At 42.4% G+C, this 27,103-nt stretch overlaps 1 protein-coding gene across 1 annotated transcript in view; it reads right to left on the minus strand.

The window, feature by feature from the left end:
- adamts5 (ADAM metallopeptidase with thrombospondin type 1 motif, 5 (aggrecanase-2)) overlaps nt 1–27,103 on the minus strand; it is a 43,875-nt gene that overhangs the window by 12,453 nt on the left and 4,319 nt on the right. The window contains exons 2-3 of the mRNA XM_061985048.1: nt 470–602; nt 92–259 (exon numbers count right to left, since the gene is read on the minus strand). Coding sequence (XP_061841032.1) covers nt 92–259; nt 470–602 — 301 coding nt within the window. The remainder of the gene's footprint in view (nt 1–91; nt 260–469; nt 603–27,103) is intronic.

A 27,103-nucleotide genomic window follows, 5' to 3' on the forward strand; every position in this document is an offset into this window, starting at 1 on the left:
CAATAGCATAAATATTTAACAGGCTCTTAAGAGCTCTCACTTTTAAAATAACTCCAGATGTTTGCTTCTGTCGGCGCAAAAAAACACTCACCATTGCCGTCGTCAAAGAAGTCGGTGATGGTGGCCGAGGTGCAGCGGCTCCAGGGTTTGGAGGCGTCGATGGAGGTGAGAATTGAGGACATGAGCCTCTTGTCGCTGTTCACGCCGAAGCGCTCCTCGCAGAATTTGGAGTCGTCGTGGGACAAACCCAGCAAATGGCCTGAGGCGGCGGAGGGAGAGAAGAACCCAAGCGTTATGGCGACGAGAAACGACGCCGCAGGCTTGCACACGCGGCGGGAGTGAGCGAAGACAAACATAGCGACCGTGCGATATTCTCGCCAGCATCAGCGACCGCAGAGGTGCTGACAGGTGAGCAAGTCCGGACCCGTCCGTGTCTCTGTTTATGTCGTGCGTGTGTATCCGTGCTTACCTATCTCGTGGGCAACGGTGAACGCGGCGTGAAGCCCGTCATCCTCGATGACAGCGCAGCTTCTCTCCGGAGAGCAGATGGTGCCGACGTCCGCCATTCCCAGGGTGTCACAGGAGTGATGGCCGCAGAGGTCCTGCGCAGAACATTTAGTTCAAACCAGCACATACGCTTCATGTTGAGCACACTGTTTGTGTTAGTATCGATTGTCGTTTCTATCCGCACACATTCACGCAGATGATGGCCTTGGGGCGTCCTGCAAACTCAATCGGTTAATCTCAGGCACAGAAGGTCGTGCACGCACACAGTAGGGCCACACGGTTAATCAACATCGAATCGACATCAAGGTTTTGATTAGGGCCATAAATAATTCTGGTAACACATTAGTATGGGGAACATATTCTAAGTAACAAAGACTTGATTTTGAGTTATTTGGACAATAGGGGAACATATAAGGTTTAGGGTTAAGGTTACTTATAAGCAATAATTCTGAGGTTATTGATCGAAGACTCTTAGTTAATGGCTTACTGGTTGTATAATAAGGCCATGTAGAATAAGGCATTAATAAGTACTTTTAATGACTAATTAAGAGCCAATAGGTATCTAATTTGCATGTTAATAAGCAACTAATTAATGGTGAATATTAGAGATGTCCGATAATATCGGACTGCCGATATTATCGGCCGATAAATGCTTTAAAATGCAATATCGGAAATTATCGGTATCGGTTTCAAAAAGTAACATTTATGACTTTAAAACGCCGCTGTACGGAGTGGTACACGGACGTAGGGAGAAGTACAGAGCAGTTGCGTCTCCCAGTCATACTTGCCAACCCCTCCCGATTTTCCCGGGAGACTCCCGAAAATCTCCCGGGGCAAACATTCTCCCGATTTCCCCCCAGACAACAATATTGGGGGCGTGCCTAAAAGGCACTGCATTTGCATGCCGGCCCGATCACATAGCATCTTAGGCTTTCCACACACACACACGAGTGAATGCAAAACATACTTGGTCAACAGTCATACAGGTCACACTGAGGGTGGCCGTATAAACAACTTTAACACTGTTACAAATATGCGCCACACTGTGAACCCACACCAAACAAGAATGACAAACACATTTCGGGAGAACATCCGCACCGTAACACAACATAAACACAACAGAACAAATACCCAGAACCCCTTGCAGCACTAACTCTTCCGGGACGCTACAATATACACCCCCGCTACCCCCTACCCCCCATCTCAACCCCGCCCCCCCAACCCCGCCCACCTCAACCTCCTCATGCTCTCTCAGGGAGAGCATGTCCCAAATTCCAAGCTGCTGTTTTGAGGCATGTTAAAAAAAATAATGCACTTTGTGACTTCAATAATAAATATGGCAGTGCCTTGTTGGCATTTTTTTTCCATAACTTGAGTTGATTTATTTTAGAAAACCTTGTTACATTGTTTAATGCATCCAGCGGGGCATCACAACAAAATTAGGCATAATAATGTGTTCATTCCACGACTGTATATATCGGTATCGGAATCGGTAATTAAGAGTTGGACAATATCGGAATATCGGATATCGGCAAAGTGAATATGTGCCCCATAGTAAAGTGCTATCATTATTATTTTTTTTCTCCACTGTCACCGCCATTTGAGTGACAGACGTGTTCGCCAATCAAAATTGTTGAGCCTCGCGTTGTTCGTCTCGGGCGTCAAACAGGGAGAAAGAGGCATCGCTCGATTATTTAACAATAGAGTAAACTGAACACAGTGAGCCCTCTTTTCAATCATTCACAGTCTTGGTCTCGCAGGGCGTCAGCTTTGCACAGGAAATACAGACAGCCTGCTCGCCGGTAGGAACTTCCGCAAAGTAAAAAAACTTACAGGGGAAAAAAAATATGATTGTATAGTCCGAGTGGTGAGCAACCCGCGGCTCTCGAGCTGCATGCGGCTCTTTAGTGCCGCCCTAGTGGCTCCCTGGAGCATTTTTAAAAAAAGGATTGAAAATGGAAAAAAATGGGTGAAAAACTATTTTTTTGTTTTAGTATGTTTTTTTTGTTTGAGGACAAACATGATGGTATATATGAGGGGCCGTTAGGGACATTATTCAGAATTACCTCTTACATACACTACTGAAATGCTCTCACACAAACAACTGAAATCTTTTTCTTTTATACACACTACTGAAACACTCTTATAAACACTACTAAAATGCTCTTACATACACTACTGAAATGCTCTCACATAAACAACTGAAATGTTTTTCTTTTATACACACTACTGAAACACTCTTATAAACACTACTGAAATGCTCTTACATACACTACTGAAATGCTCTTATAAATACTACTGAAACACTCTTATAAACACTACTGAAAAACTCTTACATACACTACTGAAATGCTCTTATAAATACTACTGAAACACTCTTATAAACACTACTGAAACACTCTTACATACACTACTGAAACACTCTTATAAACACTACTGAAATGCTCTTACATACACTACTGAAACACTCTTATAAACACTACTGAAATGCTCTTACATACACTACTGAAACACTGTTATAAACACTACTGAAACATTCTTACATACACTACTGAAACACTCTTATAAACACTACTGAAACATTCTTACATACACTACTGAAACACTCTTATAAACACTACTGAAACATTCTTACATACACTACTGAAACACTCTTATAAACACTACTGAAATGTTTTTGTCTCACGCACACACACACACGCACACACACCTGGAATTATTTTTCACTAGTATGTATAAACGGATTTCACCTGTGTGTGTGTGTGTGCTTTTTACACGTCCGTGTGAGAGACAACAATTTCAGTAATATGTGTGCAAAGATTTCAGTTATGTGTATGAGCGCATCTTACCAGTGTGTATGCAAGCATTTTACCAGTGTGTGTAAGAGCATCTTACTAGAGTGTGTGAATGATGTTGCATTCCGGTTCCGGTCACCAATAATCCCCGCCCCTTTTCAGACAAGTTTTTTTTTTTTTTTTTTAAAGCCAAGTTGTTGACAAAATGTCTGCCGACAAGTAGCTTAACCGAGGCGGGAGCTCCATTTCATAATTTGAGGCCTTCAGCGGAGAATATAAGAACACTTTCAATGCAACAAGGGTCGGGCTGCCGCCGTTTGTCGCCCCTGCAGGACGCGGCACCTGAGCGGCCACACAGGTGCAGCCTTTCTCCTCCCGACAGCCAAGCAGCCTGGAGCAAATGTTACCTTGCGAGTTTACACTGCAGCATCATCAAGTGCAACGTTTCAGTTCATGGACATCGAAGCAAGAGGAGGAAAAGGTAATTAGACATTATTTATTTCTAAATGATTGTTGAATCCCTCGAAATGTAAGGCGACATGGCATTGTAGTGCGCTACAATGGTAACATGTCGAAATGTGAGTCACGTCGTGGTAAGTCAGTAGCTAATCAAATACTAATGATAATGGATTACAATTATTTAGCGTTTTTCTATCGACTTGATAAGGGGTCCCCAAACTACGGCCCGCGGGCCGGTTACGGTCCACCAAAGTCCAACATCTGGTCCGCTGAAGAAAAAAAAAGTTGTATTATTATTTTCAATCTGTCTTTTCTAATCCATTTTTTGGTGTCCCCTAGCCGCTCAGACAAATCATATTGTCTAAAAATGCATTTCCCTGTATGACTTATATTGTCTTGGCTGTTTTCATGTGATCTGATTGTTACATTCTTATTCCAGAGTCACCACACAGCTGCATGACCATTTCAACAAGGACAGAATAAACAACCTCTGGATTCATGGAACTTCTCTGCACACAAATATATTAATTGGAATATTCAATCAATTTCACATAAACATATTATATATCCTTTTTTTTTGCTCAAAAAAGGTTCCTTATGCCTCATTGGCGTTGTTAGGCCTGTTTTAGGGGGGCTAAAGCCCCCCTAAAATATTCTTAAGCCCCCCTAAATAATTTGGGGACAATTTTTTTTTTTTTTTTACAAATACATGCCGACATATTCATTATAAAGTGGCCCGAATATGAGTTTAAATAAATAATTATATAACCTGTCATTATTCACTCAGTTTCCCCTCACTTCATAGCGTAAGGTAGAGAGCCCCTTTAGTGCGTCGGTATCCAATCCATTCCACTTGTGCATATAGAAAATGCCCACATCACTCAAAATCCAGTCCGCATTTTCTTTGCGACCTTGCATATATATATATATATATATATATATATATATATATATATATATATATATATATATATATATATATATATATATATATATATATATATATATATATATAAGAAAAACCCAGACACCATCTTTGTAGTCCTTTTTCTCCTGCGTGGACTTCCGTCTTCCTTTACAATGAGTGAAGCTGCACGAAACCTTGTGTCTGCAATTGTAAATAATTTAGTTTTTAAGTTTTGTGTTTCTGGTAGAGTCTATATAAAGTAATATACATTATCCTATTGTTAAAATAATGAAAAAAACATCATTAAATATATTTGTTTTATTGTACTGTATTTTCAGAGGGAGGAAAAACCAAAGACATTTAATATCAAATGTAAAATTAATAAATACATAAAAAGAAAAAGAAAAACAATGGTTAAAAGCCATTGTCCCGGGGAGCATTTCATTTCGTCACATGCATTTTTTTTACCGTCCCCGGGACTACGTTAATCTCAAACCCTGGAAGTTACATTTTATTGTTTGCATTATTTGTTTCAGCATTGCACTTTGAAGATGATCCCTCAACTCTTTGACAGCTTTGGCTCTTTTTCAGATCAGCAGACGGACTCTAAGTCTTTCTTATTTACAGTATATATAAACCTTTCTCATTTCTATTCAGACTTCCATATATATTTAATTTCCTTATCGGTTTGCCATAATATATATATATATACATATATATATATATATATTATATATAAGCCAAATTATCCCGATCCAGATATTATTTTAATTCAAGTTACTAAGTAATATTTCCAGGGCTTTAATTTACAACCATTTTAGTCACATATGTGCCCAAAATGTAATCTGTGCAACTTCAAAATATTTGGGAACAAACAATTATTGTATTGTGAGCTAAAGTGGTGGCATTAGCCTCTATGTTGTGAATTAATAACATAAAGGCTAATGCCACCACTTTCATTGTGTTTCAGTGTATCTTGAAGGATCATACAAGTAATTGTTTCTTGTTGATGCTGTAAACAAAATATCACTGTGCAAAGCCATGTTTGTTGTTGTACTGAACACAGATTGAAAATAAACCGACTGAAATAATAATAATAACAATGAATTATTTATAAGTCTTTGTTAGCCGTTTGTGAAGTGTTGTGCTCGTGCGCTACGTTCGCTCGCATCCTGTGCATCTCCTGGGGGCTAAGCCCCCCCTGTCCTTAAAAGCTAGTGACGCCCCTGTTATGCCTTATTATTTATATACTTTTCAATGCTTCTTGTAGTCAGACAATATATATTGTTTGTCTAAAATTATAGTTTAAGTTAATGTGTTAATATTTACACCTAGCCTAAATACAATAATCATAAGACAAAAAAATTGTGTAGCACAAACATTTGGGACAAGTTTGGGGAGATTTTGACAAAGTGTGTGTGATGGTGGGGGCTGGATGACATTACTCGTCAGAACATAAAATAACTTAAAAACCTCAATGGTAGAAACATAAATGTTTACAGCACAAACATATTGCAGTGTTATTTTGATATTTGCAATAATAAAGTGGGCAACTTCATATATGTCTGTATAACAGGTTCCTTTATTTATTTTTTACAAAATGTTAATTTGCAGAATACACTGCACAAGAGAAGAAAACATTTTAACAAACCTTATATATCACATATTGTTCACTGAATAAAGTGCAGAATTGAAGTGAAAATGTCTATTCCATAGTTGCCATCATTTTTAAGTGGGTTCACTTGTTGAAAAATTTTCATTGTTGTCTCATTAATGTTTACATCTATGTCTGGAATTACACACCGACAAGTATTGAAAGCATATGAATAATAAGACATAAGGAACCTTTCTGAGCCAAAAAAGGTTGTTTTCAACACACTGTTGAAAATAATAATCACAATATTTCTATGTGAAATTGATTGAATATTCCAATTAATATATTTGTGTGCAGAGAAGTTCCATGAATCCAGAGGTTGTTTATTCTGTCCTTGTTGAAATGGTCACGCAGCTGTGTGGTGACTCTGGAATAAGAATGTAACAATCAGATCACATGAAAACAGCCAAGACAATATAAGTCATACAGGGAAATGCATTTTTAGACAATATGATTTGCCTGAGCGGCTAGGGGACACCAAAAAATGGATTAGAAAAGACAGATTGAAAATAATAATACAACTTTTCCCCCCCCAGCGGACCAGATGTGGACTTTGGTGGACCGTAACCGGCCCGCGGGCCGTAGTTTGGGGACCCCTTAACAAGTCGATAGAAAAACGCTAAATAATTGTAATCCATTATCATTAGTATTTGATCAGCTACTGACGTACCACGACGTGACTCACATTTCGACATGTTACCATTGTAGCGCACTACAATGCCATGTCGCCTTACATTTCGAGGGATTCAACAATCATTTAGAAATAAATAATGTCTAATTACCTTTTCCTCCTCTTGCTTCGATGTCCATGAACTGAAACGTTGCACTTGATGATGCTGCAGTGTAAACTCGCAAGGTAACATTTGCTCCAGGCTGCTTGGCTGTCGGGAGGAGAAAGGCTGCACCTGTGTGGCCGCTCAGGTGACGCGTCCTGCAGGGGCGACAAATGGCGGCAGCCCGACCCTTGTTGCATTGAAAGTGTTCTTATATTCTCCGCTGAAGCCCTCGAATTATGAAGTGGAGCTCCCGCCTCGGTTGAGCTACTTGTCGGCAGACATTTTGTCAACAACTTGGCTTTAAAAAAAAAAAAAAAAAGAAAAAAAAAAAGAAACTTGTTGGTGACCGGAACCGGAATGCAACATCGCTCACACACACTAGTAAGATGCTCTTACACACACTGGTAAAATGCTTGTATACACACTGGTAAGATGCGCTCATACACATAACTGAAATTTTGCACACATATTACTGAAATTGTTGTCTCTCACACGGACGTGTAAAAAGCACACACACACACACAGGTGAAATCCGTTTATACATACTAGTGAAAAATAATTCCAGGTGTGTGTGCGTGTGTGTGTGTGCGTGAGACAAAAACATTTCAGTAGTGTTTATAAGAGTGTTTCAGTAGTGTATGTAAGAATGTTTCAGTAGTGTTTATAAGAGTGTTTCAGTAGTGTATGTAAGAATGTTTCAGTAGTGTTTATAAGAGTGTTTCAGTAGTGTTTATAAGAGTGTTTCAGTAGTGTATGTAAGAGCATTTCAGTAGTGTTTATAAGAGTGTTTCAGTAGTGTATGTAAGAGCATTTCAGTAGTGTTTATAAGAGTGTTTCAGTAGTGTATGTAAGAATGTTTCAGTAGTGTTTATAAGTGTTTCAGTAGTGTATGTAAGAATGTTTCAGTAGTGTTTATAAGAGTGTTTCAGTAGTGTATGTAAGAATGTTTCAGTAGTGTTTATAAGAGTGTTTCAGTAGTGTATGTAAGAGTGTTTCAGTAGTGTTTATAAGTGTTTCAGTAGTATTTATAAGAGCATTTCAGTAGTGTATGTAAGAGCATGTCAGTAGTGTTTGTAAGAGTGTTTCAATAGTGTGTATAAAAGAAAAACATTTCAGTTGTTTATGTGAGAGCATTTCAGTAGTGTATGTAAGAGCATTTCAGTAGTGTTTATAAGAGTGTTTCAGTAGTGTGTATAAAAGAAAAAGATTTCAGTTGTTTGTGTGAGAGCATTTCAGTAGTGTATGTAAGAGGTAATTCTGAATAATGTCCCTAACGGCCCCTCATAGGTACAGCTCTGTTGGTATATATATGTTATACTCTTCTGACACCACCAGATAGCAGTATAAGTGTCCATATGTCGGCATAAGACCCCAATTCAGTAGAGTTCACCAGTGTTTTTCAACCTTTTTTGAGCCAAGGCACATTTTTTTCATAGAAAAAATGCGGACGCACACCACCAGCAGAAATCATTAATAACTGAAACTCAGCAGCAGATATTGACGATAAAAAGTCGTCGTCGCAATTGTTGGATATGACATTAAAGCATAACCAAGCATGCATCAATATAGCTCTTGTCTCAAAGTAGGTGTACTGTCACCACCTGTCACATCACACCCTGACTTATTTTGTGTTTTCTAGTGTTTTAGTTCTTGTCTTGCGCTCCTATTTTGGTGGCTTTTTCTCTTTTTTTGGTATTTTCCTGTAGCAGTTTCATGTCTTCCTCTGAGCGATATGTCCCGGTTCTTCTTTGTTTTAGCAATCAAGAATATTTCAGTTGTTTTTATCCTTCTTTTTGGGGACATTGTTGATTGTCATGTTCGGATGTACTTTGTGGACGCCGTCTTTGCTCCACAGTAAGTCTTTGCTGTCGTCCAGCATTCTGTTTTTGTTTACTTTGTAGCCAGTTCAGTTTTAGTTTTGTTCTGCATAGCCTTCCCTAAGCTTCAATGCCTTTTCTTAGGGACACTCGCCTTTTGTTTATTTTTGGTTTAAGCATTAGATACCTTTTTACCTGCACCCTGCCTCCCACTGTTTCCAACATCTATGAAGCAATTAGCTACCTGCTGCCACCTACTGATATGGAAGAGTATTACACTACCGAGCTCTAGACAGCACCGACACTCAACAACAACACATAATTTGCAGACTATAATTACTGGTTTGCAAAAAATATTTTTAACCCAAATAGGTGAAATTAGATCATCTCCCACGGCACACCAGACTTTATCTCACGGCACACTAATGTGCCGCGGCACAGTGGTTGAAAAACACTGGTGTACACAATTTTGGAAATAAGAGCTAAAAGGTGCTGTTCACGCATGTGGCCACTAAGACCTTTAGAGGTTAAGTAAAAATCTGAATGTCATTAAAACAGTTAGCTCCATCTTTTGACACTTCTTCCACACCCATCCTTGCATGCTACACCACTACAACAAAGAAGACGGGGAGAAGACGCGGTCGAAGGTGAGCCACGTAAATAAGACCGCCCACAAAAAGGCGCATCCGGAAGCGACTGTCAGAAAGCGAATTGAAGATGGTCATCTACGCAACATTTTGACCAAGGAACCACCATTTCAAGTTATGTAGACCACAAGGAAGTGTTTTAAATTGTGAAAAAAATCATAATATGACACCTTTAATTCGCCTTTTGTATGAAAAAAAGACCTGAATAGACCCGCTCATTGGCAGTGCGCCTTATAATCCGGTGCACCCTATGGTCCAGAAAATTACGGTACCGCTGTGTATACTCCAATATGCACCATTAAAGGGGAACATTATCACCAGACCTATGTAAGCGTCAATATATACCTTGATGTTGCAGAAAAAAAGAGCATATATTTTTTTAACCGATTTCCGAACTCAAATGGGTGAATTTTGGCGAATTAAACGCCTTTCTATTATTCGCTCTCGGAGCGAATAATAGAAAGGCGTTTGTGGCGATGTGACGTCACGTTGTGACGTCACATCGGGAAGCAATCCGCCATTTTCTCAAACACCGAGTCGAATCAGCTCTGTTATTTTCCGTTTTTTCGACGATTTTCCGTACCTTGGAGACATCATGCCTCGTCGGTATGTTGTCGGAGGGTGTAACAACACGAACAGGGACGGATTCAAGTTGCACCAGTGGCCCAAAGATGCGAAAGTAGCAAGAAATTGGATGTTTGTTCCGCACACTTTACTGACGAAAGCTATGCTACGACAGAGATGGCAAGAATGTGTGGATATCCTGCGACACTCAAAGCAGATGCATTTCCAACGATAAAGTCAAAGAAATCTGCCGCCAGACCCCCATTGAATCTGCCGGAGTGTGTGAGCAATTCAGGGACAAAGGGCCTCGGTAGCACGGCAAGAAATGGCGGCAGTTTGTTCCTGCAGACGAGCGAGCTAAACCCCCTGGATGTCTTGGCTCACACCGTCCCTTATGCCACCGAAGATGATCAAGAGAAGAATATCAACCCTAGCTTCCCTGGCCTGCTGACATCAACTCCAAAACTGGACAGATCAGCTTTCAGGAAAAGAGAGCGGATGAGGGTATGTCTAAAGAATATATTAATTGATGAAAATTGGGCTGTCTGCACTCTCAAAGTGCATGTTGTTGCCAAATGTATTTCATATGCTGTAAACCTAGTTCATAGTTGTTAGTTTCCTTTAATGCCAAACAAACACATACCAATCGTTGGTTAGAAGGCGATCGCCGAATTCGTCCTCGCTTTCTCCCGTGTCGCTGGCTGTCGTGTCCGTCGGTTTCGCTTGCATACGGTTCAAACCGATCACTTCAGTTTCTTCTTCAATTTCGTTTTCGCTACCTGCCTCCAAACTACAACCATCCGTTTCAATACATGCGTAATCTGTTGAATCGCTTAAACCGCTGAAATCCGAGTCTGAATCCGAGCTAATGTCGCTATAGCTTGCTGTTCTATGCGCCATGTTTGTTTGTGTTGGCATCACTGTGTGATGTCACAGGAAAATGGACGGGTGTATATAACGATGGTTAAAATCAGGCACTTTGAAGCTTTTTTTAGGGATATTGCGTGATGGGTAAAATTTTGAAAAAAACTTTGAAAAATTAAATAAGCCACTGGAAACTGATTTTTAATGGTTTTAACCCTTCTGAAATTGTGATAATGTTCCCCTTTAAAGTTGACGAGTCCAAATGATGACCGTGTGTTCTCTGAGCGGAACCCAACATGGTCAATATCCTAATGAACCGGTCTCAGAGTTTAATACTCAACAGTGACGATGAATCGTCACGGTAAGTGGTGCTGACAGGCCTGCTGGGTGGCGGGGCAGGGTGTTTACCCGTCCCGGGCGGACCAGTTAGGAACAAACCGCCTTGTGTTCTGGACTCACACTTGACTAACTGGGTGGAAAGAGTGCCCACACACACACACACATATACGTACTAAACTTGCAAATAAATACATGCACTTACAGAAAATATACAGGATGCACATGCACAATACAACAAAAGTGCCAATTAACCGATGAATACTCTCAGACCCGCTGAGTGCCCTCTCCACAAGCACAACGTTTGTCTTCCATCCAGTCTATAGAAAGTTTCCCACAGTCTTTCGCCCCAAAACTATTTATTTCTTTACCAGACCCATTCAAGGTGAAAGCTAATGTTTTTACTCCCAACATTGTTATGCCTCTCATAGACAACTATGGGGGGAGAAAGAAAACAAATCCAGGGATATGGTTGGGGGACGGAGAGATGCCGGATATTAAAGGGATGGGGTGGAGTTACAGGGGTATTGGCAGAAACAACACGGGAACAGGTGCGAAGGCCAGGTGACGATCGGGGGAGGGTTGTGTCTGAGCCAAGGTTTGAGTAAAACAAACACACATGTTAAATGTCTGACTAAGCTGATTGGGCTCGCACTGAAAACCCTCCACACACCTGACGTCGCCACAAAATACGCACATCTGATGGATTTCGCCGGGAATCGAACTTTGAAAGTGTTGCGTCAACAAACGCGAAGAAGAAGCGGTTCAAATTCACCGGAGTCACTGTAAGCCGAGGCCCCCATGGCCTCTATAGCCACCATCCAGGCTTCGGGGCTCCGGGGGGGGCGTCTGCAGGTCATCCCCAGATGCCAGACAGGGTAGAACATGTGTGAAATATCAGGAACAGCTAAAACAAACAGAGGGGCCGACCGCGGTGGCGGCGAGCGCTGGGAAATGTACACTGCGATGCACACAGAATGCCCGCGGAGGTGGCGGTGGTTTGTCGAGTGCACAGGAAAGGGAGGAGTCGGCGCCACACACGTGCAAATTCCATGTCAGGGGTTAGGTGACATAACTGTGTGGACTTCGACATCCCATCGGTTAGCGTTCAAGGAGCTCGACGTTGAGCATCCCAGACGTCGACCCGCCTCTGCATCAGCAGCGCTGCAGACCCCTGCTGGGAATGTCCATGCAAATATTTGAGTGAGATGTGAAGGAAAACAGGAGCGCACACAATATATATGTCTGTCAACAGTCTGACACACACACACACACACACACACACACACACACACACACACACACACACACACACACACACACACACACACACACACACACACACACGCACACACGCACTCACACGTTTGTACGGGTGGCTTTACAGTGAAACTGTTTTCTGTGACTCCCAAAGACGTCTACCGGTTCCCCTTACTGCATCCATCAATCTAACTGTGGCAGTGGGTTACAGGTCAAGGAAGGGGGCGAGATTACATCATCTGCTCATTTGCATAATTGCTAAGGACTCTGTGTTTAGATCGGGGCTATACAACTACATTTTTCTAGGCGCTATATTTCCAGGGACCTAAGGTCTTCTCTATTCACCATTTTCTTATTTTCAGAACCTGCATCCTTTGCAATGAACATTTGTTTTTGGTCTTTTTCCTTTGTTATCGCAACACATTCTGTATATTGTGCATATATCCACGTTTTCCAGGCCAGGGACCACCAAAATGATCCAGAGAAGGAGCAGGAACCGCCCACTGAAACTGTCCTGAATATAACTTGTTAATGTGCAATTATGTACTAACATATTCAAATGACACAGTAGCTAGTAGTAGTAGCTAATCGCTAGCTGATAACTAGCACGCTAAACGCAAGCAAGCAACTGCTGAGTTAATGGCTGCCTTGCCACTAGTGCCCTAATCATTAGCTGGCAACTAGCAAGCTAATCGCGAGTTGAAAACTAGCCCACTAATCGCCAACTGGCACGCTAATCGCTAGCCGACAACTAGCACACTAAACGCTAGCAAGCAACTGGTGAGTTAATGGAAGGCTGGCAACTAGCACCCTAATCGTTAGCTAGCAACTGGCCCGCTAATCGCTAGTTGACAACTGGCCTACTAACCGCTAGCTAGCAACTGGCACGCTAATTGCTAGCTGACAACTAGCATGCTAAACACTAGCAAGTAACTGGTGAGTTAATGGATGGCTGGCAACTAGTGCCCTAATCATTCGCTGGAAACTGGCACCCTAATTGCTAGCTGAAAACTAGCCCACTAATTGCTAGCTGGCAACTGGCATGCTAACCACTAGCTGACAACTACAATGCTAAACACTAGCAAGCAGCTGGAGAGTTAATAGATGGCTGACAACTAGCGCCCTAATCATCAGCTGGCAACTGCCACGCTAATTGCTAGTTGAAAACTAGCCCACTAATTGCCAGCTGGCAACTGGCACGCTAATCGCTAGCTGACAAATAGCACAATAATCGCTGGCAAGCAACTGGTGAGTTAATGGCCGGCTGGCAAATAGCGCCTTGATCATTAGCTGGCAACTGCTACGCTAATTGCTAGCTGACAACTAGCACGCTAAACGCTAGTAAGCAACTGGCGAGTTAATGGCTGGCTGGCCACTAGCGCCCTAATCATTAACTTAATACCTGAGGCCCTAGGTGCGTATGAGGTTAGTTAGGACGCAACGTTAGGACATCTTCTCCTATACGGAGTTGGAATGACAAGCTACTTCCCCACGCGGTCCTATTATAATGTGTTTATGAGCGAGGGCTTAACAGGAAGCGCCAAAAATAAAGCAACGTGTGGGAAACACTGCATCCTACCACGCAACTGTGGACTGAATGGACTTCCCAGTCACATATTCAATAAGGTTGTGTTTCAAATGTGTGTGTACCGTAAATTACTTTTTTCCTATGCTTTAAACCCTGCATCTTATAAAACGGTGCGGCTAATTTATGGATTTTTCTTTGCTGACAGCCATAATGCAAATATCCATCCATCCATCCATCCATCCATTTTCTACCGCTTATTCCCTTTGGGGTCGCGGGGGGCGCTGGAGCCTATCTCAGCTACAATCGGGCGGAAGGCGGGGTACATACCCTGGACAAGTCGCCACCTCATCGCAGCTAATAATGCAAATAGTTTTAAAAAAATACTAACAATCAAAGACACTGAAAAGGTGGGTTATAGTTTATGCTATGGCGCCATCCTTTGGACGAGGTCGCTCACTGCAGGTGCTGCAGTACCCTTCTGTTTAGAGCTTTCAACCGGAAGCACAAATGCTGTTCCGTCTTCTAGCTGTCCATAGCGTTCCTACTCATATGGCTTCTTCATTCATCACTCGCAACATTTATAACTTTTACAATATAACCAAAACTACTCACACTTACTAAACCATCCCATGTTTGATGCCTGCACGAGTGTTTTCACGCATATTTGCACGTGGTATCGCAATGTAATCAAGCTAGCGTCATCAGCATGAGCGAATATGCTAACACGTTTACGAGTGTCTGTGTTAGTATTATCAACCTACAAATGGCATTCTTTTTGTATTGTTTCAGTTTCGTAAATTCACCAATACGTCACGGTGGAGTTATTGAGTCTGTTTAGCTGATTGGAGAGGGAGCTTGCGCGGCGAGTGGGTCCATGATGATGACTTCTGTTTGGTTTGATCATTGATTGTTTGGAAACTATTAAGGTATGAAAATAAATACATAACTAATTTCACAACATATAAAGTATATCTGCGGCTTGTAGTCCAGTGCGGCTAATATATGGAAACACATTTTTTTCTTCTAAGACTTTGTGGGTGGGGCTTACATACGCTCTATATCAAATCAAATCAAATCAACTTTATTTATAGTTCGGAAAATAGAGTATATAGGTAAATCCCTTGGTTGAAAATGTATGACAGTCCTTGCATATCAACCTAATACCAGCTCAAAATGCCAAGAGGGAGTTCAATGAGAAATAGCTCATGTTGTCTTTTGTTTTTCACCCACAATGCAGCTGGATAACAGACACCTGAGCCAAATGCAGTTATTTCCAGGCAGCGTTATTTCAAGGGAAACCGTAACCTTAGCCGTCACGTGACTGGATTCCGCACAAATATGTGGCTTGTGCATTCCTGTTTCCCTGAAAGTTTCCCTGCAGTGTTTGGTTGAGCACGTCTGCCCATCATATTGACTGACAGGTCAAAGTGACGGCTATTTGCGTGGCCCAGATGATGGGGCTCAGAGACACATAAGTCAGAGGGTCAAAAATAAAGACCATTTTGTGAACTTTTTAAGGTCAAGACCCAAAAGTGGGGTCATGGAGGAGCAGCAATTAGACTAATTTGTCTGAAAGACATGCAGCAGATGACTTTATAGCTTAGTTTTCTGTGTTACTAGTTGAACTGCTTCCTCAGATTCAGGTATAGTGTTAGGTACCAGGTATCAATGAGAACCAGCTCTTAAGTTGGCACGTTGTGTAATTCGGAAATAAAAACAGAATACAATGATTTGCAAATACATTTTTCAACTTATATGCAATTGAATAGACTGCAAAGACAAGATATTTAATGTTCAAACTGAGAAACTTAATCTTTAACTTAGAATTTAATGGCAGCAACCCATTGCAAAAAAGTTGGCATACGGGCATTTTTACCACTGTGTTACATGGCCTTTCCTTTTAACAACACTCAGTAAACGTTTGGGAACTGACGAGACCAATTTTTTAAGCTTTTCAGGTGGAATTATTTCCCATTCTTGCTTGATGTACAGCTTAAGTTGTTCAACAGTCCGCACTGCAAAAACTGAAATCTAAGTAAGATTAAATATCTCAAATAAGGGTGATATTTGCTTATTTTCTGTCTGATAAGATAATTCTTCTCACTAAGCAGATTTTATGTTAGTGTTTTACTTGTTTTAAGGGTTTTTGGTCCTAAATTATCTCAGTGAGATATTACAGCTTGTTGCTGAGATTTGATGACCTATATTGAGTAAAACATGCTGGAAACTAGAATATCAACTGATGCAAAGCTGTGTCATCAACACTCACAAGTATAAAACTACTTTTTTAAAGTAATAATTTCTTACTTCAAGCATGAAAAAAAAATCATGATGCCGAGCGCATATCATTATGTCAAGATAATGGCACTAGCATTTACTTAATTTAAGAATATTTTTCAACATATTGAGCAAAAAGTTCTAATTTTTTTTCTACCAAGAAAAGTGCACTTGTTATTAGTGAGAATATACTTATTTTAAGGTATTTTTGGGTTCATTGAGGTTAGCTAATTTTACTTGTTTTGGAAAGTCTTGACAAGCCGAATTTTCTTGTTCTATTGGCAGATAATTTTGCTCAGTTCAAATAAAATACCCCTAATTTTTGTATTTTTTTTTCTTGTTTTTGAACACTGACTTTTTGCAGTGCGGGGTCTCTGTTGTGGTATTTTACGCTTCATAATGCCCCACACATTTTCAATGGAAGACAGGTCTGGACTACAGGTAGACCAGTCTAGTACCCGCACTCTTTTACTATGAAGCCACGCTGTTGTAACACGTGGCTTGGCATTGTCCTGCTGAAATAAGCAGGGGCGTCCATGATAACGTTGCTTGGATGGCAACATGTCGCTACAAAAACCGGTATGTACCTTTCAGCATTAATGGTGCCTTCACAGATGTGTAAGTTAGCCATGCCTTGGGCACTAATACCATACCATCACAGATGCTGGCTTTTGAACTTTGCACCTATAACAGTCCGGATGGTTCTTTTCCTCTTTGGTCCGGTGGACACGACGTCCACAGTTTCCAAAAACAATTTGAAACGTGGACTCGTCAGACCACCGAACACTTTTCCACTTTGCATCAGTCCATCTTAGATGAGCTCGGGCCCAGCGAAGCCGGCGGCGTTTCTGGGTGTTGTTGATAAATGGCTTTCGCTTTGCATAGTGGAGTTTTAACTTTCACTTACAGATGTAGCGACCAAATGTAGTTACTGACAGTGGTTTTCTGAAGTGTTCCTGAGCCCATGTGGCGATATCCTTTTCCACACTGATGTCGATTTTTGATGCAGTACCGCCTGAGGGATCGAAGGTCCGTAATATCATCGCTTACGTGCAGTGATTTCTCCAAATTCTCTGAACCTTTTGATGATATTACGGACTGTAGATGGTGAAATCCCTAAATTCCTTGCAATAGCTCATTGAGAAATGTTGTTCTTAAACTGTTAGACAATTTGCTCACGCATTTGTTCACAAAGTGGTGACCCTCGCCCCATCCTTGTTTGTGAATGACTGAGCATTTCATGGAAGCTGCTTTTATACCCAATCATGGCACCCACCTGTTCCCAATTAGCCTATTCACCTGTGGGATGTTCCAAATACATAAGTGTTTGATGAGCATTCCTCAACTTTCTCAGTCTTTTTCTAACTTGTGCCAGCTTTTTTGAAACATGTTGCAGGCATCAAGATCCAAATGAGCTAATATTTGCAAAAAATAACAAAGTTTTCCAGTTCAAACGTTAAGTATCTTGTCTCTGCAGTCTATTCAATTGAATATAGGTTGAAAAGGATTTGCAAATCATTGAACTTAGTTGTTATTTACGATTTACACAACGTGCCAACTTCACTGGTTTTGGATTTTGTTCATTTCTTACATAGTATAGTAGAGTAAGTATAATCAGTTTTCCCATTTACAAGTATTATAATAAATGGAGGACTGAAGGACGAGGCTAAACATGTTACACACTGAGGCGAGCTAACTGCTAAACTAGCGCAAAAACAGACATAAAAACAAAGAAATAAGTGCTTAGTAAACACACAGTAGGAAGTAATTAACAGGAAATGACCAAGTATTAGTAAGAGTCCAGAGAGAAGGTATGTAAAAACTGTTGGTCTCCTCTGTTGCTGTTTGGAGGCGACTGCCAGTCATACGGAGGCCTCGAGTGATTAAATAGATATTTTTACTTTTGTCAATATTTTTTGCTGTCGTTCTTGTTAATGTTTACAAACTCAGGGCTCGATTCCATGCGCACAGGAGGACTTTGAGCGTAAAAACCAAAGGATTTCAATGAGAAGTAGATAGTAGTTTTTGCTTTTGTTTAGTTAATGAGTACCATTGACTTTGTGTTGCTCAAACAATTGTATGCAACAGATGAAAATAAGGAACTGGTTTAAATACAGTGCTGATATTGTTACACTGTTAATGGCACTTACTGTAAATAAATAAAACAATTCAGCTATACGCGTGATTGGTATCGGTCGATTTCAGTTATAGTTGTCGGAATCGGCAGCATGTCCAACACATAAACAACAGGCAATATGTAAGTGGATTTCTTTTAGGAGGTTGTCAAAAATAATGTGAAACTTTTGTGAACGTGTGCTCCTGTGGAAGGATTCTTCTTAAAATTGGTATTCAAGTTCAAAAGATGTATTATTATACACTGCAGTGTTGTCCCGATACCAATATGTTGTAATATGTTGAACAATTTCCCTTGTGGATCATTAAAGTTTGTCTAAGTCTAAGTCTAAGTCTAATATTTTGGTATCGATACTGGTACCAAAATGTATTTCAATACTTTTCAAAATAAAGGGGACCGCAAAAAAGTCATTATTGGCTTTATTTTAACAGAAAATCTTATGATATAATAAACATATGTTTCTTATTGCAAACAAATAATAGTTTTGTCATCCATCCATCCATCTTCCTCCGCTTATCCGAGGTCGGGTCGCGGGGGCAGCAGCTTAAGCAGGGAAGCCCAGACTTCCCTCTCCCCAGCCACTTCGTCCAGCTCTTCCTGTGGGACCCCGAGGCGTTCCCAGGCCAGCCGGGAGACATAGTCTTCCCAACGTGTCCTGGGTCTTCCCCGCGGCCTCCTACCGGTGGGACGTGCCCTAAACACCTCCCTAGGGAGGCGTTCGGGTGGCATCCTGACCAGATGCCCGAACCACCTCATCTGGCTCCTCTCGATGTGGAGGAGCAGCGGCTTTACTTTGAGCTCCTCCCGGATGGCAGAGCTTCTCACCCTATCTCTAAGGGAGAGCCCCGCCACTCGGCGGAGGAAACTCATTTCGGCCGCTTGTACCCGTGATCTTGGCCTTTCGGTCATAACCCAAAGCTCATGACCATAGGTGAGGATGGGAACGTAGATCGACCGGTAAATTGAGAGCTTTGCCTTCCGGCTCAGCTCCTTCTTCACCACAACGGATCGATACAGCGTCCGCATTACTGAAGACGCCGCACCGATCCGCCTGTCGATCTCACGATCCACTCTTCCCCCACTCGTGAACAAGACTCCGAGGTACTTGAACTCCTCCACTTGGGGCAAGATCTCCTCCCCAACCCGGAGATGGCACTCCACCCTTTTCCGGGCGAGAACCATGGACTCGGACTTGGAGGTGCTGATTCTCATCCCAGTCGCTTCACACTCAGCTGCGAACCGATCCAGTGAGAGCTGAAGATCCTGGCCAGATGAAGCCATCAGGACCACATCATCTGCAAAAAGCAGAGACCTAATCCTGCAGCCACCAAACCAGATCCCCTCAACGCCTTGACTGCGCCTAGAAATTCTGTCCATAAAAGTTATGAACAGAATCGGTGACAAAGGGCAGCCTTGGCGGAGTCCAACCCTCACTGGAAACGTGTCCGACTTACTACCGGCAATGCGGACCAAGCTCTGGCACTGATCATACAGGGAGCGGACTGCCACAATCAGACAGTCCGATACCCCGTACTCTCTGAGCACTCCCCACAGGACTTCCCGAGGGACACGGTCGAATGCCTTCTCCAAGTCCACAAAACACATGTAGACTGGTTGGGCAAACTCCCATGCACCCTCAAGGACCCTGCCGAGAGTATAGAGCTGGTCCACAGTTCCACGACCAGGACGAAAACCACACTGTTCCTCCTGAATCCGAGGTTCGACTATCCGGCGTAGCCTCCTCTCCAGTACACCTGAATAGACCTTACCGGGAAGGCTGAGGAGTGTGATCCCACGATAGTTAGAACACACCCTCCGGTTCCCCTTCTTAAAGAGAGGAACCACCACCCCGGTCTGTTAATCCAGAGGTACCGCCCCCGATGTCCACGCGATGCTGCAGAGTCTTGTCAACCAAGACAGCCCCACAGCATCCAGAGCCTTAAGGAACTCCGGGCGGATCTCATCTACCCCCGGGGCCTTGCCACCGAGGAGCTTTTTAACTACCTCAGCAACCTCAGCCCCAGAAATAGGAGAGCCCACCACAGACTCCCCAGGCACTGCTTCCTCATAGGAAGACGTGTTGGTGGGATTGAGGAGGTCTTCGAAGTATTCCCTCCACCGATCCACAACATCCGCAGTCGAGGTCAGCAGAACACCATCCTCACCATACACGGTGCTGATAGTGCACTGCTTCCCCTTCCTGAGGCGGCGGATGGTGGACCAGAATTGCTTCGAAGCCGTCCGGAAGTCGTTTTCCATGGCCTCACCGAACTCCTCCCATGTCTCTGCGACCGCTGAAGCCGCACACCGCTTGGCCTGTCGGTACTTGTCCGCTGCCTCAGGAGTCCTATGAGCCAAAAGAACCCGATAGGACTCCTTCTTCAGCTTGACGGCATCCCTCACCGCCGGTGTCCACCAACGGGTTCTAGGATAACCGCCACGACAAGCACCAACTACCTTGCGGCCACAGCTCCAATCAGCCGCCTCGACAATAGAGGCGCGGAACATGGTCCATTTGGACTCAATGTCCAGCACCTCCCTCGTGACATGTTCAAAGTTCTTCCGGAGGTGGGAATTGAAACTCTCTCTGACAGGAGACTCTGCCAGACGTTCCCAGCAAACCCTCACAATGCGTTTGGGCCTGCCAGGTCTGTCCGGCATCCTCCCCCACCATCGCAGCCAACTCACCACCAGGTGGTGATCGATAGAAAGCTCCGCCCCTCTCTTCACCCGAGTGTCCAAAACATGAGGCCGCAAATCCGATGACACAACTACAAAGTCGATCATGGAACTGCGGCCTAGGGTGTCCTGGTGCCAAGTGCACATATGGACACCCTTATGTTTGAACATGGTGTTTGTTATTGACAATCTGTGACGAGCACAAAAGTCCAATAACAAAACACCACTCGGATTCAGATCCGGGCGGCCATTCTTCCCAATCACGCCTCTCCAGGTTTCACTGTCGCTGCCAACATGAGCATTGAAGTCTCCCAGTAGAACGAGGGAATCACCCGGGGGCGCACTCTCAAGTACTCCCTCGAGTGAATCCAAAAAGGGTGGGTACTCTGAGCTGCGGTTTGGCGCATAAGCGCAAACCACAGTCAGGACCCGTTCCCCCACCCGAAGGCGGAGGGAAGCTACCCTCTCGTCCACCGGGTTGAACTCCAATGTGCAGGCTCTGAGCCGGGGGGAAACAAGAATTGCCACCCCAGCCCGTCGCCTCTCACTGCCGGCAACGCCAGAGTGGAAGAGAGTCCAGCCCCTCTCGAGAGAACTGGTTCCAGAGCCCTTGCTGTGCGTCGAAGTGAGTCCGACTATATCTAGCCGGAACTTCTCCACCTCGCGCACTAGCTCAGGCTCCTTCCCCCCCAGCGAGGTGACGTTCCACGTCCCAAGAGCTAGCTTCTGTAGCCGAGGATCGGACCGCCAAGTGCCCTGCCTTCGGCTGCCGCCCAGCTCACATCGCACCCGACCTCTATGACCCCTGCTATGGGTGGTGAGCCCATTGGAGGGGGGACCCACGTTGCCTCTTCGGGCTGTGCCCGGCCGGGCCCCATGGGGGCAGGCCCGGCCACCAGGCGCTCGCCATCGTGCCCCACCTCCGGGCCTGGCTCCAGAGGGGGGCCCCGGTGACCCGCGTCCGGGCGAGGGAAATCTGGGTTCCTTGTCAGTGTTCCTCATAGAGATCTTCGAGCTGCTCTTTGTCTGATCCCTCACCTAGGACCAGTTTGCCTTGGGAGACCCTACCAGGGGGCATAAAGCCCCCGGACAACATAGCTCCTAGGATCATTGGGACACGCAAACTCCTCTACCACGTTAAGGTGGCAGCTCAGAGAGGAGTAGTTTTGTCATAAAATAAGATATATTAGAGAAACATTTTTTTAGAAGTAAGCAAATGGGTTACAAAGATTCCTAATTTGTCTGCTGATGTATGCAGTAACATATTGTGTCATTTCCCATTTTTTGTCAAAATTATGAGGGACAAGCAGTAGGAAATGGATTATTAATCTACTTGTTCATTTATTGATAATATCTGCTTACTTTCTGTTTTAACATGTTCTATCTACACTTCTGTTAAAATGTAATAATCACTTATTATTCTGTTGTTTGCATACTTTACATTAGTATTGGGTGATACTACAATTTTTCAATTCGATACCAAGTGATTAGAGCGTCATACATTGGTCATAATTAAAGTCCTTGTGTGTCCAGGGATGTGTTTCTTGAGTTTATAAACAATAACAAAACTGACAAAAGATTTTGTAATAATAAAAAATATCGATGTAATATATTGTAGTGTTGACTATATACGGCTCTTGTACATGGTATCGTTACAGTGGATGTTTGTATAGATTCACCCATTTGTTTACATTGAGGAGCGCTAGGTTGCTGGTAGCGGTTAGCTATTGTATACTCCTACGGCAGATCTAGGCAAATTAAGGCCCGGGGGCCACATGCGGCCCGTTAAGCTTTTCAATCTGGCCCGCCGGACATTCCCAAATATTTTTTTTAGATCTTCAAGATGGAAACTGTAGCTGCCATTATGATGTGCAGTGATGTTTTCAAATGACTGTAAGTCTTGAACTATACAAAGTATTTCAATGGTTGGAATCTGCGCTTTTGCATTATATACTAGTTACTATGGTCATCTAATTAGTTAATATGGTAATCTAATTAGTTACTATGGCAATCTAAGTCACAGCAGCTCAGACGAGGCACCAAGCAGTGTGAAGATTTTCACAACAAAGTTCTAAAGCTTAGTGATATCTCAGATATATCAGATTGTAAGTGGGTTTTTTTTGTTTGTTTTGCTGAGTTTGTTACATTTTTGTTGTGTTTTGCTTGGTTGTAAAATATGTCGATGGAGAGGGGGTGTGACGTTCATATGTTGTCAATATTCAGTGTTTTATCGGTCATAGTTAATATTGTAAATCCCACATTCTCTATTTTCTTGTACAAACCCCGTTTCCATATGAGTTGGGAAATTGTTTTAGATGTAAATATAAACGGAAAACAATGATTTGCAAATCCTTTTCAACCCATATTCAGTTGAATATGCTACGAAGACAACATATTTGATGTTCAAACTGATAATTTTTTTTTTTTTTTGCAAATAATCATTAACTTTAGAACTTGATGCCAGCAATACGTGACAAAGACGTTGGGAAAGGTGGCAATAAATACTGATAAAGTTGAGGAATGCTCATCAAACACTTATTTGGAACATCCCACAGGTGTGCAGGCTAATTGGGAACAGGTGGGTGCCATGAATGGGTATAAAAGTAGATTCCATGAAATGCTCGGTCATTCACAAACAAGGATGGGGCGAGGGTCACCACTTTGTCAACAAATGCGTGAGCAAATTGTTGAACAGTTCAAGAAAAACCTTTCTCAACCAGCTATTGCAAGGAATTTAGGGATTTCACCATCTACGGTCCATAATATCATCAAAGGGTTCAGAGAATCTGGAGAAATCACTGCACGTAAGCAGCTAAGCCCGTGACCTTCGATCCCTCAGGCTGTACTGCATCAACAAGCGACATCAGTGTGTAAAGGATATCACCACATGGGCTCAGGAACACTTCAGAAATTCACTGTCAGTAACTACAGTTGGTCGCTACATCTGTAAGTGCAAGTTAAAACTCTCCTATGCAAGGCGAAAACCGTTTATCAACAACACCCAGAAACGCCGTCGGCTTCGCTGGGCCTGAGCTCATCTAAGATGGACTGATACAAAGTGGAAAAGTGTTCTGTGGTCTGACGAGTCCACATTTCAAATAGTTTTTGGAAACTGTGGACGTCGTGTCCTCCGGACCAAAGAGGAAAAGAAACATCTGGATTGTTATAGGCGCAAAGTTGAAAAGCCAGCATCTGTGATGGTATGGGGGTGTATTAGTGCCCAAGACATGGGTAACTTACACATCTGTGAAGGCGCCATTAATGCTGAAAGGTACATACAGGTTTTGGAGCAACATATGAATGCCATCCAAGCAACGTTACAATGGACGCCCCTGCTTATTTCAGCAAGACAATGCCAAGCCACATGTTAGATCAACGTGGCTTCATAGTAAAAGAGTGCGGATACTAGACTGGCCTGCCTGTAGTCCAGAACTGTCTCCCATTGAAAATGTGTGGCGCATTATGAAGCCTAAAATACCACAACGGAGACCCCCGGACTGTTGAACAACTTAAGCTGTACATCAAGCAAGAATGGGAAAGAATTCCACCTGAGCAGCTTAAAAAATGTGTCTCCTCAGTTCCCAAACGTTTACTGAGTGTTGTTAAAAGGAAAGGCCATGTAACACAGTGGTGAACATGCCCTTTCCCAACTACTTTGGCACGTGTTGCAGCCATGAACTTCTAAGTTAAATATTATTTGAAAAAAAAAAAAAAAGTTTATGAGTTTGAACTTCAAATATCTTGTCTTTGTAGTGCATTCAATTGAATATGGGTTGAAAAGGATTTGCAAATCTTTGTATTCCGTTTATATTTACATCTAACACAATTTCCCAACTCATATGGAAACGGGGTTTGTACATTCTGGATGTCTTATTCAGTAAAAAAAAAAAAAAAAAATCCATTCTGTTTTTTAAGGTGGTCTGTCATAATGTTTTTAGCATTCAATCAGACATTATTGTGAGGTTTTGTAGATATACCGGCCCCCAGACACATTTTTTTCTATAAATTTGGCTTCTGAGTCAAAATAATTGCCCAGGCCTGTCCTACGGTGTGTAGTGAAGCACGTTTAGCTATTTCCTGCAAGGCCGATTTGTAAGAAACAAAGTTTATTTGTTGCCATGGAGACGAGAGTTAGGGATGTAGCGAAAACACTGTGTATGGATGCTAGCCGCTAGCTAGCGATGTTTTAAATTACCGCTTGCAGAGCGCCGCTTCAGTGTTTTATAGCTTCACCTTTAATGTTAGCTTTTGAGCCAAAATATGTCCGTTTTCCCCTCCTCTGTCTCCACGCTGTTTCCGCCATGTGTTGACTTACATGTGCCTCGGCTCATATTTGACCAGCAACGTCCTTGAAAACAAAAGTACCAATATTTTTCAAAGGCAGTTTAGTACCTTTCTTAATTCATTAGTATTACAGTGCTTTGTTTGATATACCAATATAAATAAAGTACCGCGGTACTAATGAATAAAAAAAAAGGTACTATCCTGCCATTGAAAAAAAAAGTTTACTTTTTTCGATGTGAGGCGCGCTGTTATGACATTGTGTTGGCATACAAGATGCGACGCATGTTAGTCACTTGCAAGCAGAAACAATGTGAAGACAGGAGAGGGAGAATGAACGTATTTTGGCTTTAAACCTAAAGATAAAGTACAGTATGTGGGGCTATAAACACTAGGTAGCTAGTAGCTAGCTAGTTATCAGCTACTAGTTACTAGCGGCTAACGTCACTCAGTAGTGTTTTAGCTACTTCTAAATCACTCATTCCTGCTTCCATGGCGACAAATAAGGTACGTTTTTTACAAGTATCATCCCTGGAATAGTTGAACATGCTTTACTACACACCGTAGGAGGATACAATAGCTAACTGCTAACATGAAGCTAGCTATCCTGAATGTAAACAGAACAATTGATACACACAAATATCGATGGCAACAAGTACAAGAGTCGTATCTAGTCGATACTACAATATTTATTACCACAAAATATATATTTCTTTTTTTTTATTGTTTATACACTCAGAAAGTAAGTCCCTGGACTTTACGTACGACCAATGTATGACCCTGTACCTATTTGGTATTGGATCCATACCCTAATTTGTAGTATCACCCAAAACTAATGTAAAGTATCCAAACAACAGAAGAATAAGTGATTATTACATTTTAACAGAAGTGTCGACGGAACATATTTAGAACGGTAAACAACCAGATATTAACAATAAATGAACAAGTAGATTAAAAATAAATTTTCTACCACTTATCCCTCATAATTTTGACAAAATAATAAAATGAGAAATGACACAATATGTTACTGCATACATCAGCAGACAAATTAGGAGCCTTTGTTTGCTTATTTACTACTGTACTTAAAGAGATGTGTTATTTTATTTAATGCCAATATAGTTCACGGATTGCAATAAGAAACTTATGTTTACCGGTAATGTATCATTAGATTGTCTGTTAAAATAAAGCCAATAATGACATTTTTTGTGGTCGCCTTTATTTTGAAAAGTATCGAAATACCTAAATATTGGTATGGGGACAGCCCTGGTAGCGGTGTACCGTACAACCCTAAAACATTGGTTGAAAAATGTTGACCTTGCTTCTTAAAAGAATCGGAATAGAGAATCGTTGGGAACCGGAATTGAACAAATGTCAAAGTTCCCAGGAAGGTACTGAACACACGAGGGTTGAATGGTTCTAAGCAAGCAGGCAAGCTAACAGAACACCTTTCGCACGAATGTAAACGCACATACATATTCTATCCACTCTGAGTGGATGCCGTAGTGGTATCTTTGCATCTTTTTTCCACAGACACTCTGCCAAAACCAGCCACCTGCGGACGGTGCTCGCCTCTGCGGGCTTGCCCGAGCAGGTGTAGTGTCAACAGGGTTCGTAGGCG

Source organism: Nerophis lumbriciformis, linkage group LG23, assembly GCF_033978685.3.
Source record: "Nerophis lumbriciformis linkage group LG23, RoL_Nlum_v2.1, whole genome shotgun sequence".
NCBI classification, from domain to species: Eukaryota; Metazoa; Chordata; class Actinopteri; order Syngnathiformes; family Syngnathidae; genus Nerophis; species Nerophis lumbriciformis.